This window comes from Electrophorus electricus, chromosome 2 (assembly GCF_013358815.1).
Source record: "Electrophorus electricus isolate fEleEle1 chromosome 2, fEleEle1.pri, whole genome shotgun sequence".
Lineage (NCBI taxonomy): Eukaryota > Metazoa > Chordata > Actinopteri > Gymnotiformes > Gymnotidae > Electrophorus > Electrophorus electricus.
Window position 1 is genome coordinate 15,399,540 of NC_049536.1, and position 16,792 is coordinate 15,416,331.

The 16,792-nt window shown below is 44.6% G+C and overlaps 1 protein-coding gene across 1 annotated transcript in view; it reads right to left on the reverse strand.

Moving 5' to 3' along the window:
* Positions 1 to 16,792, reverse strand: part of lrp6 (low density lipoprotein receptor-related protein 6) — a 47,563-nt gene that overhangs the window by 29,693 nt on the left and 1,078 nt on the right. The window contains exon 2 of the mRNA XM_027024261.2: positions 14,273 to 14,675. Within this exon, the coding sequence (XP_026880062.2) occupies positions 14,273 to 14,675 (403 nt within the window). The remainder of the gene's footprint in view (positions 1 to 14,272; positions 14,676 to 16,792) is intronic.

A 16,792-nucleotide genomic window follows, 5' to 3' on the forward strand; every position in this document is an offset into this window, starting at 1 on the left:
ACGCGAGACGCTGTTTCACCCTCTACCCTGGCTAGGTAACCTACGTAATCAACATCTTGTTGACATTTCCAGACAGACGCACAATTCCCTTGTCTTGAGTCATGGCTGCTCTTCTTTACGCCACCTCGGGGAGCAAAACGGCTTTATGCCTTTGCCCTTTCGTTAAACTCCAATAAGACCCTGAAACGCGCTCAATTAAACTGCAGCTGAAAGTCTGACGGGCTGATCGTCAGCACTGCTCCAGCAAGAGATGGAGCGCAGCCCGTCTATCTGAATACAAGCTGCCGCGGACACCATGTTGTGCAACAAACAGGAGGGGAAATAATAGGTTTAAAATAACAACACAGCCTCAAAGCAAAAGCACAAAAGCACCCAAAAGGAGAAAGAAAAGAAGCAAAAGCATTTGTACCCACAATTGGGGATTACCTCCAACAGCTAAACTAAATCTTGTTTACAACAACATTATTGCAGGTAACAGAAACAAGTACAATGCATAATGACCACTAATAAACACCAAACAAACACACAGAGCAGCTAAAACCTAGGACTACGTGGGCATTTATTGCACAACTAAAACCCCCGTATTGCAAAACCGTCAGTCAAACACAAATATCCGGCTTTGTGTGTGCGCGCTCTCAGAGGGGAAAGGTCGCACCTCTGACAGCGGAAGGGTATAAATCGAAGTTGCGGCCCATAGGGAGAGCTGACCTTTGAGCTTTCCCAACGCGGAGCTGCTGCTACAGGGGCCGGCCGAGGCCGCCTGGCTGCTGGGGGCTAGCATACGGATCGCAGAGGAAGGTTGGGTTGTCTTCGCATACCGGGTGGGGGATTCTGGACCCAGGCCAAGCCCGGGCAGGCTCACCTTACAGCCAGAGGACCTCCAAACCCACCCCAGCCTGAGTGAGCACCCGGCGGGAGGGGGAGCTATGCAGAGTGATGCATGTTGGCTGTGGCGTTCGTGCCACTAAATGTATATTTAGCCCAGGAGGTGCCAAACCAGCAACTGGGAGGTCGGTTGGAAGGAGGCAGCACAGCATAGGAAAGGAAGAGGGTTACTGCAGTGCACATCCCACAATGGAGAGAGGAACTCGGGGCCCTTCCTCCAGTGTTCCTGAACAAAGTCCCGCTAAAGCAAACACCCGCTCATATTAAAGTGCTAACCGGGGAAAGGTTTATGGACTTTAACTACTCTTTCAAGCTCAGATAATGTCTCAGCCAACGAGATGCGCAGTTCACTTTGGAGGAGGGGCAGGGGTGGGCATTAAATAATGGGGGGGGGGGGAATAAGGCGCTGATAGTCCAGGGGAAGTGGAAGAGGTAACCATTTAAATGTTTAACATAACAAAGCATGTTAAAATGTTTAATAAAAACAAACTGCTGTAAAAAGTTCATGCACTTCTACATGGGCAGATTATTAAGATCTGAAAGTTTACTGTGTGAAAGCGAGAAGTGCAGCCGTGCTGCTGCGTTTTTTGTTTTTTTTATTCCTTTCTTCCCCTTTCTGTATCTGGAACCTGCTCCCTCCGAGACTAGGGAAGCACACACAGTAAAGCCAGCGGAGGGGACGGCTTCCTGGCGGGCCAGTGCGCTTTCAGTGCTCGAGGGCTTTGTCGCAGCCCTGGGGAGTTTTTTTTAACCGCCCTTCAAAGATGGCTTGTCCGTGGAGGCGTTTCACAGGGTGGGGGTAGGGTGGAAGGTGCGAGGGTGGTTGGATGTGGGCTTTTTCAACTGGGCCTCCTTTTGCACAGTTAAAAGATGACAAAGTGCAGAGCCAGAGGTGGGGTGGGGTGGGGAAGGGTGTTTGCCTGTGGGGCAGAGAGTGGGTGTGTTTGTGCGTGCGTGCTGGGCTAACGGGTGCTTTTGTTTGCTCAGATTGCCCTCTGACTGTCCTCACAGCTAGACTGCACTCTCACGTCAACTGGGGCCACTTCCACCTCCGACCCCTGACCCCCCACCCACCCCGACTTTCTGATTTTCCCACTGTTTTTTCCTCCTCGCCATGCCCGACTTCATTTTTCCAGCTTTCCCATTCCTCCCTTCACCATCTCCTTAGCCCGGCGTCTCTTTATCCCTAGTCTGATCAGTCTGATGATGGCCCTGGCACATTGGCTTCCGTTCCTTTCCACATTGCGCATGCGGCCACGCACAAAACACAGGAGGAACAAGACAACATCAACCCATCCGCTTCCAAACACGCGACAGCTTACCCTAGCCAAATCGCACGAAACTTAATATGCCAAGTTCTTTGCACGAAAAGCAGCAGGTTCCTTCCAGAGAACAAAAAAGTGAATTAACCACATTCTTTAGAGTTACATAACCTTAATTTGTATCAAGTGACACTGTTAAGTTGTTGAAGGCAAGCTGTGTAAAAGCCTGCTTAGACTGATAGTTGACTTCTACGAGGCCTGAGAATAAGGAAAAAGCCCTAAAAATGGTCTTTTCCACCATGAGCAGCACAGTCAAACATCTAAGAACCTGAGCGCAGAAGTGCTAGTAATCTCTCTGCAGCATTCCTCTAGCCGACCAGAGCTGGGTTACCTCATTCATCACCACTGATCACACAGCTGAGAAAATACGCCCGAATGGCTGGATGGGGTGGGGTGAAGGTGGGTGTGTGTGTGTATGCTCTACAGCATTTGCGGATGGGGTGATGGGTCAGCTATAATACTTTAGCCCAGTCACCTTAAAGCAAAAAATTATCAAACCTTACCAAGGCCGCAAACTTCCTGCTGTGCAGTGATGCATGGCGTTCAACCAAAAAAACAACAAAAAAACCCCCCAAACTCACTCACACACACACACACACACACACACACACACACACACACACACACACACACACACACACACACACACACACACACACACACACACACACACACACACACACACACACACACACACACACACACACAAATGTTCTCGCCTGCTCAGCTGCTGAACTGATCTGTGCTCTCCTCGGGGCAAGTCTAGACACTGCCGAAACGTATGCACCCATGCTGAAGACCACCCGCCAGGTCCCTACTATGCAACCCTATGCAGGCTGTGGCCTGGGGGACCCCCACGCTCCTCCACGAACCGTCCAACCGGCTGCTGCAACAGAGCAAACAGCGCGCCTTCGGGAAGCTCGGCGCGGGAACACAGCCTCGGGACTGCTGGGGGCTTGTGCTGGGGATTGGGTGCAACAACAGCCACAGCACAATGTTCAAACCACCACCCAGTTTATCTGGAGCAAATGGACTTTGCCAAGTTCTCCCTCATGGCTAAGGAGGAAAAGCCTGCCAATTTGCGCTGCACATACGTGTTGCTCTGATGCCGCACTTAAGGATATAATTAGTGAGAAAGAAAAATAAAATACATACACTTAAAAAGGGTCGACTGCACCAGAGCCGGATCAAACGGGTGTTTGTCTGTGCGGGCACTGCAGATGTGTAGACAGCTTGATTTTGGGTCACATGTCAGTATTTGTTTTAGGTGTGGGTATCAATATGGTCATTTCATTCATTCGTATTCATTTCATATAAGAACCCAGAGATGAATATTCTTTCCCTCGGAAAAGTTATTCTAATGACAGCCATCATGACAAAGACATAGTATTTTAAAAATCTCTTACAAAGAATTTATAAGACAAATTTCCCAGATTAGGCCCAGATTAAGGCCAAGACTAAACCATAAAGAATAAAGTACAAAAGTGAGTAACTGTCCCAAAGAAACCACTTTTCTCAGATGCCGAAACATCTCTTGGAATTTCAGCCATTTTCTTTGATACAAAATGATGCAATCTTGTAACGCTTTCCATTTAGCCCACCTGCCGGCAAACTTCCACACCCCGACACAACACATAGCAAGTACTGAGGGCCGGGATGAGTTTGTGTAGTTTTGTATCCATGACAAGAAGATGCTGTGTTCTGCGTTAGGGGGCAAACTCTTTTGTATGCTCTGCCAAAGTCAGAACCACAAAGAAGCGGCTGAAATTCACTTTTCCCCCCACTGTTCGCTCTGCTGTTCCAATGACTTTACTGTGTGCCTGGCACTTCACGGAGGACTACTTCAAAGACTGCAGATCGATGCTGGATTTTTTGCATTGCTTACTACTGAAGGACAGGACAGTTGCAATTTTGTGTGTCCCAGTAAAAGATTCAGGCTCACAACATGTAAGCATGCATTATCACTTGTAGATGTGTGATGTTTAAACCAAACAAACAAGGTGCTACAGTGTGGAGTTGCTGGCTGAAGCCAAGACGCAGACACAGACCTTAGCCAATAAGGCTAACTTGACAACTAATCTTACTGAGTTATAATGGTTTGCCCAGTGTGGAAATATGGCAGTGCATTTTTCAATCACTAGTGTGGAAGTGGAATAAATGTTTACAAGCTGTAATGTTAGTCAACAATCCACTGTAGCATTATGTGAGAGCTTAAAGACACAGGTGCACTAAAACATTTCAGACAGAGAGTGAAAGATGAATACATTTTAATCCATTTCCGGTAAAACTTCTCTAAATAAACTTCATGATCAATATCATACCACTTCCTATGTAAGCATTTGGCATTAACCATACACCATGTTAGGATATATTCCCAGACTCTTTACAGAAATGAAAACATTGAAAACAAGCAGTCGACTTATGCCAGCTTTTGTCGTAACAGTTATACTAAATGAAATCTTGCTCCATGACCATTGCTGTCTGGTGAGTCTGAGAAGCTCTGGCACAGCTACGTGGCATACATTCCCTCTGAGGCATGACTGCGCAGCTTTAGTGTAGAATTCTAAGGAGAATTCTAAGAACAGCGAAACATGGGAATGTTTACACAATGCACAATTTTTGCAATAGGAAGTATGCTAATGTTCAAACCTTTACTTTCAAATAGGGCTCAAAAAATTGAAACTAGAGAAAGCAGAACGTACATGTAGTCTGCACAGTCCAAAACTACAAGGGATTTCCCAACTCTTCTTTCAGTTCCTAATCCAAAGATGATGTTTCGTTGATGAAGGATTAATGATGGTTGAAATGAGATAGGAAAAGCTGAAAAATTAAAAATCTGCATACAAATAAAAATGGTCAACATGTATACACTAAACAAGTACAAAATGAAAGAAGTCCAGCAACCCGTTTCTGCCAAGGTAACATCTGTTTGCTGCGTAGTGCCTGTTCCATTTCTGATGTGAACTTTCATCACTGACCTCTGCTATGGGCAGCATGGTTCATGTAAACATCCTCGGGTTGCGGCACCCTGACCGGACTCAAAATCCCACGAGCCAACAAAGCCAAAACAGGCAGAGATGGAGAGACAGGCCTCAGCACAAGAGCTGCATTGTACTTGATACCTCAAACATCAATCAGCTTTGCTGAACCTGGTGCAACGATGCGCTCCAGACTGTACTTATTGTAGCAGCTCTTATTGCCCCCACCCTCCGCGATCTCCCATCAGTCCCTCTGTGCCACCAGGCTGCTGTGTGGCTGGGACACGCAGCAGTTTTGCAGTAGAGCTCCTGCAACAGAGCATGCTTGCAGCCTGATTGCTCATAATGTGCCTACTTACATGACTTGCTTTCCCAGGCCTACTGAAGGCCAAAGAAAAACTATATTACTAGGATTTAACAGACAGAACAAAAGCAATACATCAGATACCTGTTCAGTGCATGTATGTGTGTGTCAGTTACATTTAACATCAGAGACAATGTACCCACCCTACGGCTATGAAATTTGTGTTCCAAGTATGCATGTGTGGATGTGAAAAGTGCGTGCACGCGTGTGTGCGCGTGGGGGGGGGGGGTATGTATGTGTGTGTGTGAGAGCCCTGTGGTGTGCATGGGTAAGTAAACTCCATCACATGCAGGGAGGCCAGGCTGCAGTCGACTGCACCAGAGCCGGATCAAACGGGTGGCACACGTGTGAGCCAGACCCCTGCGGAGACCCATTAACACACCCGTGCCCCCCCCCACACACACACAAAATTCCCTACTGGAGAGTTCCTTCTCTCATTCATGCTCTCCCTCTCACTTTCTCACTTACTTTCTTTTACTATATTTTTATATGCGGTGCATGCTATCCACTTGGCCAATACCCTGAGGAAATGTGTGCCGTTCCTATAGAAGCTGAAAATAAAGGCCTGCACTGGCTCCCTCTGGCCAGCTTTGGATAAAGAAGCAATGGAAACAGGTTTGGGGGGGGTTATAGTAAGCACTGTTAAAGGAAAAGCAAAATGGGTGTGAGGTAATCAAAGTGTTATCCTGCTGTTAACGCTCATGCCATCTTGCTACGCTTACAACAGAGCCTTGGGGGGGGGGGGGGGCAGAGACACCAGTTTGATGTCGATCCTCCCAAGCTTCTCCAAAACCCAACAGAAGGAAGGCAAAACGTGCAGAGCGATGTTTGTCTGTGCGGGCACTGCAGATGTGTAGACAGCTCGATTTTGGGTCACATGTCAGTATTTGTTTTAGGTGTTGGTATCAATATGGTCATTTCATTCATTCGTATTCATTTCATATAAGCAACATTCACATCTCTGCATTACTGTGCATTAAAAAACCAGAGAAACATCCAGTGAAGCACACGACGTGGCCGTGGCACCAAGGAGTCTTCCACTGCCTGTAATCAGAGCTGCAGAAAATAGGAAATGCACTATAAGCTCATATCTAAAACGGCAAAGGGCTCCAGACAGTAATGAGCAAAAACAGCTGGCAGAACAACAATGGGCCTTTGTCAAGAACACAAACCAACAAAAGGGGTGTTTTAGAAAACAAAAGTGGTGGGGGGTGGGGGTGGCATTCCATTTGTGATTTCACAAATAAATAAACCAGATTGCATTGAAATGGGCCACAATTGTATCAAAGAAAAAAGGGGAAAGGTGCGTTTGTATTGCACAAGTGTGTGGGTTGTAGCTCGGGTGATGAGGTTTATTCTAGTGGTGGGGATATCAAAGCGAAGTCGGCTGAGCTGTGCGCACCCGCTGTGGATGGGCTGGGGCATAGTGGGGCGTGCGCCCGCGGGTTAGCCGGTCTGCTGTGGCATGGCTACTTGTTTGTGGCCGTCATAGTACAAGCCATGATGCAGGGCGTAAGAAGAGTGACTATTGGCTCCTGTCACAGGCCTCCAGGGCCATGTGATGTATTCCTAGGACTTAGCACACTTGGGTTGCTAAATAACACCACTTGATTAAGGCAACTGCACAGGCCAAGTATAAATGGGGAAGCAAGGAAGAATTTAAAACTTAAACCCTAAACTTTTAGCAAATGTAAAACTTGTATTTATTACATGTACGTCCAGGTAAATGGTAGCTGATGGAGTTCCTTAATCAGAGGCCCATACAAAAACAGATGTCCACACCAAACAGTCTGGTTTAAATGTTGACTGAAAGTTAATATCACTGTGTGGTACCCTTAAACAATATTAATTAAGATCTTACTTTCACAGCAAATACAGAGATTATCCTACATTTATATGAAGATTCATGCTAATTCGTAGTTGTAATCAATGGCTTACTGCACGTGGCAGTGGCGATGTGGAAATCCTATTTGCATAATCTGTGGCAGACTTTGTCCCGTGCACCTCTGTGGAGGCTGCCACGCACGAGTGTACACAAATGGTTTCTGTTCAATCAGTGAACAGAACAGCGGGAGAGATCGTAATCTCCCAGGAAAATCTCTTACTCAGAGTTAGCCATTGTTGCCATCATGTCTGTCTTGTTTGCATTTTCCTCCTCTGAACAATTTCCTCCTTTCTTTGAAAGTGTAAATACAAAGATGCATTTCTCACTTGCAAAAGACCTGCATATGCTCTACAGAAATGAACACCTGATTCGCTCATCGACACTGAATATTGAAATGATTTATGTTGAAATTTTTAAAGTTGCTGATTATAGAACCCAGAGATGAATATTCTTTCCCTCGGAAAAGTTATTCTAATGACAGCCATCATGACAAAGACATAGTATTTTAAAAATCTCTTACAAAGAATTTATAAGACAAATTTCCCAGATTAGGCCCAGATTAAGGCCAAGACTAAACCATAAAGAATAAAGTACAAAAGTGAGTAACTGTCCCAAAGAAACCACTTTTCTCAGATGCCGAAACATCTCTTGGAATTTCAGCCATTTTCTTTGATACAAAATGATGCAATCTTGTAACGCTTTCCATTTAGCCCACCTGCCGGCAAACTTCCACACCCCGACACAACACATAGCAAGTACTGAGGGCCGGGATGAGTTTGTGTAGTTTTGTATCCATGACAAGATGATGCTGTGTTCTGCGTTAGGGGGCAAACTCTTTTGTATGCTCTGCCAAAGTCAGAACCACAAAGAAGCGGCTGAAATTCACTTTTCCCCCACTGTTCGCTCTGCTGTTCCAATTACTTTACTGTGTGCCTGGCACTTCACGGAGGACTACTTCAAAGACCAGTTCGATGCTGGATTTTTTGCATTGCTTACTACTGAAGGACAGGACAGTTGCAATTTTGTGTGTCCCAGTAAAAGATTCAGGCTCACAACATGTAAGCATGCATTATCACTTGTAGATGTGTGATGTTTAAACCAAACAAACAAGGTGCTACAGTGTGGAGTTGCTGGCTGAAGCCAAGACGCAGACACAGACCTTAGCCAATGAGGCTAACTTGACAACTAATCTTACTGAGTTATAATGGTTTCCCCAGTGTGGAAATATGGCAGTGCATTTTTCAATCACTAGTGTGGAAGTGGAATAAATGTTTACAAGCTGTAATGTTAGTCAACAATCCACTGTAGCATTATGTGAGAGCTTAAAGACACAGGTGCACTAAAACATTTCAGACAGAGAGTGAAAGATGAATACATTTTAATCCATTTCCGGTAAAACTTCTCTAAATAAACTTCATAATCAATATCATACCACTTCCTATGTAAGCATTTGGCATTAACCATACACCATGTTAGGATATATTCCCAGACTCTTTACAGAAATGAAAACATTGAAAACAAGCAGTCGACTTATGCCAGCTTTTGTCGTAACAGTTATACTAAATGAAATCTTGCTCCATGACCATTGCTGTCTGGTGAGTCTGAGAAGCTCTGGCACAGCTACGTGGCATACATTCCCTCTGAGGCATGACTGCGCAGCTTTAGTGTAGAATTCTAAGGAGAATTCTAAGAACAGCGAAACATGGGAATGTTTACACAATGCACAATTTTTGCAATAGGAAGTTTGCTAATGTTCAAACCTTTACTTTCAAATAGGGCTCAAAAAATTGAAACTAGAGAAAGCAGAACATACATGTAGTCTGCACAGTCCAAAACTACAAGGGATTTCCCAACTCTTCTTTCAGTTCCTAATCCAAAGATGATGTTTCGTTGAGGAAGGATTAATGATGGTTGAAATGAGATAGGAAAAGCTGAAAAATTAAAAATCAATCAGGTATGCCACTACTCTATTACAACAAATTACCAGGGTCATTACAAACCGCGCCACTGCTTGAGATTACAATAAATACTTTGGAATGCTTGGAGCAAAAACCAGATGACATACTTAATCATGCAACATTTTCAACTTCCGGCAAACAAGAACGAGTGAGCATAATAGGCCGTGTTTAATGTGTTCCCTTTCACACACTCACATAAAGCGCGGTTTGATTTAAATAAAAGTAATGAATAGATTCATGGTGGAAGGCCTTTCATCTGCATCCTTGTAGATTTAGATGCAAATGCACCTCTCTCTCAGGAGATTGGGAAATGAGAGAGCAGAGACAGGGAGCAGAGACAGAAGGGGTCTAGCGATGTCATGGGGTCTTCATTTCATCAATGGAAACTTCCAGCTCTCATTCTGCGTTTCAATGGAAAGGTTGCTTTGCTGCGCACAAATAACCTAGTCAAAACCTAGATCTGAGTCTCACTTCCACATAACATATGAATCAACACTCATGATATGCTCATTCTCCAAATCCAAAAGACGAGATATATGTTTGGGCGGTTGCACAACATATTGTTTGTCAACTGTTACCACAGTGTTGGCCTTTGCAATGCTGGCCTCAGAAGATGGCAAATTTACAACTGAACAAGCAAAGAACAAATAAACCATCATGTGCTTTGAGAATCCTGACAATGCATTTACAGAAATATGTTAAAGACAAGAGGAAATGAAAATGGAGCTTTTTTTACTGGTAGTTTGGTTTTGCTCATATTGTGCTATGATTAATCAGTATTTTTTTGGCTACATTACCAAAGCAGATCAAACCAGGAAATAGAGTCTAAAAATACAGTATTTCTGAAATGTTTTATGCAAATGTTTAACAAACAATTAATTCATTCACATGAAATAATCTCCTAATGGGAATTGTATTAAAGGAACTGACCAACACGGCAAACACAGCAGCTAGGAAGGAAATGTTTTATCTTCAACAAGATTAATAAAGGATTTGCCATTACATATACTGTGGTATACCCACAGTATACCACAATAAAACGTTAGCATTCATGCCCTTTGCATAACTTTTGCAAATCCTGTCACAGCAAAAAAAGTGGCACAAAAATGAGCATCTGCACACTAACCACCCAAGTAACACATGCGGCACAACTGAGGTGTGTATTGATCCAAAATACAAACGATTTGAATCATATTCTTTTACAGGTTTGAGACTGGCGTTGGGGGAAAAAAAAAAAACAGGACAGTGATCTCCATTTAGGCTAAAAGGTGATATGTTAGCAAAGAATATCAGAAGAGCACTGACATTGCCAACACCATAAATGTAAATGTTAAACACCTTTTCCAGAGCGACTGTCTAATGCACTGGGTTGCAACAACACTCTTTAGTGAAAAGCTCAGGTTTAGAAGTTTTAAAATATTTAAACTGCATTGTATGAACTGCAGAAAAGTCAACAAGCTGAATGAAAGTGGAAATCTAAATTACGTATGCCAACTTGTCCAATCCCGGCCTGTCTAAGTTACCATGTAATTAAACTTACTGCAGTAAAATTCATTGTATGTTTAGAATATGGTACAATACCATGCTGACTTAGATAGATTGGAACAGTGCTAGTTAGGCTATCTATGGATTAATCATGATGATGGAAAAAATAATCATTTTACATTTACAGGCTGTTACGTAATCTGCAACACCCAAACTACAGGTGTTTGGGTCCAGCCTTTTAAAACAGTGTCCGAGAGAAAAGAAGTTGTTTTAATGTCCAGCTATGGTCATCTGGCCAGCTTGTTTTTCATCTGTCATGCTCAGGTAGTCGATGAGGACTAATGCCAGGCCACGTTCGGCTCCTGGCCATTGCGAGGCAGTGACAGGGCAGTGTTTCGTCAGGTGCTGCATGTGTGTGCTGGGGGAGGTTAGAGAGGGCAGCTACACAACAGTGTCCTGTTTCCCATCAGGCTTTTGTCCTCCCTGGTGGGAAAAAAGAGAACGAGGAGGGGAAAAAAGGGAAACGCCACACTCGGGTTACGTTGCACTCGTCTGGTTCCCGCAAGCGGCCTCTCTGCGGCTAAGGAGAGCTTCGGTGCACACAGTTTCGAAGCCGTGCTACCCGGTGATCGAACAACAGACGCCTTTCGATATGACCACCAGAGTCAGCTGCGGCATTGAAACGAGCATGGAGCAAGACACTGCTGCAATAAAAAAAAAAAATAATAATAATAAAAAAAAAAAAGTTTCAGCTGTGCTGGTTTAGTAAAATGACAGCAATTCAATGCTTTTTTTTTTTTTTTTTTAGAATGGCACAAGGCAGCTTAGCTGAGCGTGCTGTGTATGGACTGGGCTGTGTTTTAAAAGAACAAAGAATAAGGGGAACGCATGACTTCAAAGTCACTTGAATGCTATCTTAAAATATAAAAGACACAATGACAGTTAGTGTATTAATATATTCAGGCCATGGTGGGTCTCAAGTTAATCCATCAATCAAGATCAAATTTGATTACATCTTAAAAACATGTATACACACACACACACACACACACACACACACACACACACAAGCTTTTTAAAGTAAAACAAGAATTTGGCCTTTTACATCATGACCAAGCTGTGGTTCATGTAGCTACTGGCACATGGTGAACTGATACTCCTTAGCATCATTGCAGTGGAGTTAAGAGTATCTTGCACCTTTAGCTGAATCACACCATTATCAGGAATTCAAACAGTGTCCAGACATTGCTTCTCAGATGACAAAGAGAACAACGGGAGGTGTTCTACCATGACGTTAAGCCAAAAAAATCTGAAAATGTGTCCCTGACAATCGCTAAAGTATAGCTTCACTCTTTTCTTGCTGTCAGATGAATCATTGTTTACCAAATAGTGATTTATTTTTGCAATTAACTTTGTATTAGGCCCAATAACAGACATAAATCGATGATTTTGAAAAAGCCAAATGACTTCTGAACTAAACAATAAAATCTTGAAATCATTTCCAAAGCAGAACAATAACAACATGAAACTACAGCTCAGATAAGCATCAAAGAGCAGAATCTCCAGACACAAGAAAAACACAAGTTGAGCTGGTGCATTTACGCACTGTGACCACAAGCAAAACTGAGGTTTGGAACGCAATAGGCCGAAGTGCCTCCTGAATTTTCTCTGAGCATTACCTGCCTGTTCCTATCTGTCTTTGCTGCTTTTTGCCTCCCCCCCTGCAGAAAAGCTGAAGTTGGCCCACATGAGGCCAACACTTTAAAAAGACCCAGACAATGTGGGTGGGGGGTGGGGTATCTCCTGGAGTACAAGTGGCAGTGGATTTAGGGGAGGGGCTCGTGGAGGATTTCACAAGTGGAATGAGTAAACAAACAGAAATTGGGGGGGCGGGTAGATGGAAAAAACAGATGTGGGGTAGAGTGCCATTTTAACAACACGTCAGACCAAAATTAAGTACAGTGGGAGGGTGGTACATGCACCCACTAGGGCTGGACTGCACCAGAATTCTCATACTCCACCACAGTGTTCAAATGATGCCCTAGGATCCGTTTTTCAGGGTTGGGCCTTTCTTTATAGGAGTGATGTCACATGCTCACTAAAATTACAGCTTTTAAGAACATTCTCGTCATAGCAGGAAGCACACAGATATCACACACTTGGATGAGGAACCATTGCGAGTGATGGCATCGAGACCTATTTGTGTATCTTAAGAGATGACTGAAGGTGATAATTTCATATGACAGTGAGATCGGTTTTGTGTGAATTGGGTAACTCAGTGATACCTCTTTGACCTCCTTTTTGGGTTTCGACTACAAGGCCTGAATGGAAAGTGAAACGCGGGGCCCCAGCTCCAGCTCCAGTTCCGCATGTAGCACCAGCACTCCCTTCTCAAGCCTATATGACCGCACATATGCGCAAAAAGGAAAAACTACGAGCAGCACTCTCTCAAAGTGTTGCCACCACCAAGCGCCAGCCCTTAACCTTGAGCATTTCCGTTCTGTTCTCGCTGAGGGATAAGATCACACCTGTGTGACGCGAATGTGAAAGCAGGGCACTTCAACCAAAAAACAGTGCAGAAAGATACGCCCCTGTGCACGTGTGGGTTCTTGTCTGGTGGCTAAGACAGGCCGGCTGGAGTCCCGCTCGGCGCGAGCCTCAGATCTTATGGGAGATAGGAGTGAGCTTCTGGGCGGCGGCTGCTGTTCTGTGAGCCAACAAAAGGACGACGCCCTTGTCCCTCCCCCTCACCAGACGTGAGGAGAAGGGCCAGCCGCTGGAGGAAGTGTCACATTGGCTGGTTGTGGTACGCAGTTTTCCCGCGTGCTGCACAACGGTGCGGCAACACACGAAATGACACATGCATCTGCATCTGAAGCTATCAAACTAAGAGCAGCTCCGTCTCTGCCAAGAGGCCGGATAGCCACGCTGAACTATAAGCAATTTGCTCCCATCAGCCCCACCAAGCATAAACTACGGCCAACAAGACAAAACATGCAAAAGAAATGCAAGGGAAAAACACACGAGGGAGCCCAGTCTGCTCCTGACCACTGAACGGACTCCATCCTGTTGTGGGAGTGAGAGTGGCCTGCTCGTCACAGTCATGCGAGCGCTGCTCCTGACCTCAGGCTGGTCTGGAGCTGACATCCAGCCAAGGCTAGTGAATTTTACAGCTGGATTTCCCCAAATGCTAGCACAGTCAGCAGGACAATAGTGATGTGTAAAGACAAGCTGGAGACCATCCCAGGCACTGCACTGAAAACAGGTCATTTAAAGCCTTTACAGTCCTGAAAGCATCCTTGATTTTACCTTTACTCGTAGCCAAACTGAGCTACATCTCAAACAAATAAAAGTCTAACAAAAAGAGCACAAATTGAAAACCGCACTGCACTCACCCTCTGCCTGGGTCCAGCGCGATCGCCCTCGGCTGATCCAGGTCCTGCCAGAACAGCACCTTCCGAGAGGACCCGTCCAGTTCAGCCACTTCGATACGGTTAGTCTCTGAGTCAGTCCAGTAGAGCTTGTCACCCAGCCAGTCACAGGCTAGCCCATCGGGCGAGGCAAGGCCCGACACAACAGTGCCATGGGTGCCACCAGGACCCGAGCCATCAAAGGTGGCACGCTTGATGGCCTCCTCACTCACGTCACTCCAGTAGATCAGGCTGCGTGCATACACGAAGTCCACAGCGGCAGCGTCCTCCAGTCCGCTCACCACTACTGTGGCGTTGCCGCTGCGCCCATGCGCCGCGTCAACCAGCCTCAGGTCCCGTCGGTTTGCGTACAAGAGGAGCGGCACAGCTATGCAGGTGGGAGGAAGGAGGAGAAGGAAGGGTGAATGTGAGTGACCACACACAAACGCTTTATAAACACATGCTACAACATCACTACAGTAACATTCCAAATAACACAAAAATCCACCATCATCCATGATACCCTATTAGTGCACGCCTGTCTCAACAATTAACAAAATATGGGGTCAACATTGGCCAAAATCAAACACAATGTGAAAACAAGGCAGACATTACCAGTACCATAAATGAACAGAAAAATGCTTACAATGTGAAAGAAACAATCACCCCACAAAAAAAGAAATGTGACCAGTTAGTCAAATGGACCATACCAAGAAACAAGGTTCTTGGAGGGAAGTTTAAAAAGTAGATCTTGGCCAAATGGTTATTCCATTAATTTGGCATCCATCTAATCAACAGTTCTGAAGTCATTCCCCACTCACACAAAACCCGAGTGCCAACATATTTCCAAGTTTACGCACACAATGCAAATCAACCAACACGGCCACCGAGCACAACTGCCCAGCGAAACAACCATAAACAGAAGAGATGGGGGTCTTCTTTGAGGGCCAGCACCACTTTTCTGAAGATCCATTTCTCGGTCACCAAATGAGAAGTATCCCACAGAGACTCCAGACTAAATTATTCCAGCCAAAAGCCATTATTGGCTGAGCTCACCACTAATTTATTGACTTTTCCTCAGCTCTGAAAACACTGAAGAAAAGTTTAGCTTTATTTATATGACCGTTACCAGGGCTTCAGCACTAAAGCACACTGACCTCAGAACTTCCTCAACGTTGCGCCTCTTACCTCTGCAGGGCTTTGGCACCAACTCAAACCCCAATTTGACACATCGACCACTGCACGCCAGTGTATCGCTTTCGAGGGCAACCTCAAACTCCTAGCCTCCGACTGCCTGGCTGGCTGTTTATTTAACATGGGGAATTTCCTTTTCCAAATATTTATAAACTTGCAGAACACCGGGACAGCTCACTGAAGTCCATCCAACACTCTTCACTCACTCTGCCAAGTATAAATGCAGAGAATACTGCATTTTTTGGACACTTAATATTTGGCCTTTGATAATATCAACTTTTTCTGAAGCCTCTCTTAGCACATTTGTAAACTTTTTGTAGGGTTCTGGCAGTCAGATGTTCACATGACAGCAGCTTGGCCTCTGCTGCTATTTTCTTTTTCAGAACTCCAGGCGTAGTTGCGTGAGGACCCAGTGCGTTTCTAAAAGCAGGCATCTGGGTACCATTTATTCATATAAAATGAGAACAGAAAAAACCGTTAAGGGTGCACAGAACAGGACTTTTACATTAAAAAGTTCCTAAAAAATACAACCCCAAATTGGTTGCAAACAGTAACTGCAAAATGACATTCGTCATTGTTACTCCTGGCCTCTGCTCCTCGCCAAATTCCTAAAATTCGACAGTCATATTTATAGCTAGGTCTGTTTCTAACCTTAGTGCATTGAACAGGAAAACCGCAGACGTACGTACTACAAGGTAAAAGATGTCCATTATATTTATAATTAAAACATTTACAAATCGTTGCCAAGGAACAGGAATAACTGTGACTATAAGGGAAATAACTATAATAAAACACAACTTTGTTTAACTACTGCTACTTTTGGAAGAGTACGGGTGAGTAACCGAAAATAGCTAATCACAAAGTAACTAAATCATTTCTTGTAACAATCAAAACAAAAAGGGATTAATCACGAATGGCACGTCAATGGCCGATAAACAGATACCTGTCTAGGATAGCTAAACTAGCTATGTAAATCTCGTACATATTTTGTTACTCTGAATACAAAGAGGCTGACAAGTTTTGGAAAGCCACGCCATCCTTTAACCACAAACAAATGCAGGTATTTGAGTAGCTTCCCTCGAAGTTTAACTGCTCAGCTACCGTTAGCAAACACCACCTCCGATTTCAACTCAGTACAATAAACTATAGGCAAAAACGTACAGGGCATTGACAAACTTTTTTGCAAATTTTCTAGCAAAACGTAAGAACCGAGGAGAATAGCCCTTACTTTAGACTAAAACTGGCTGGCTAAGTATCGAGCCAACGTCGTTAGCCCGACAGCTAGTTAGCTTAGCGAGCTAAATCACAGCC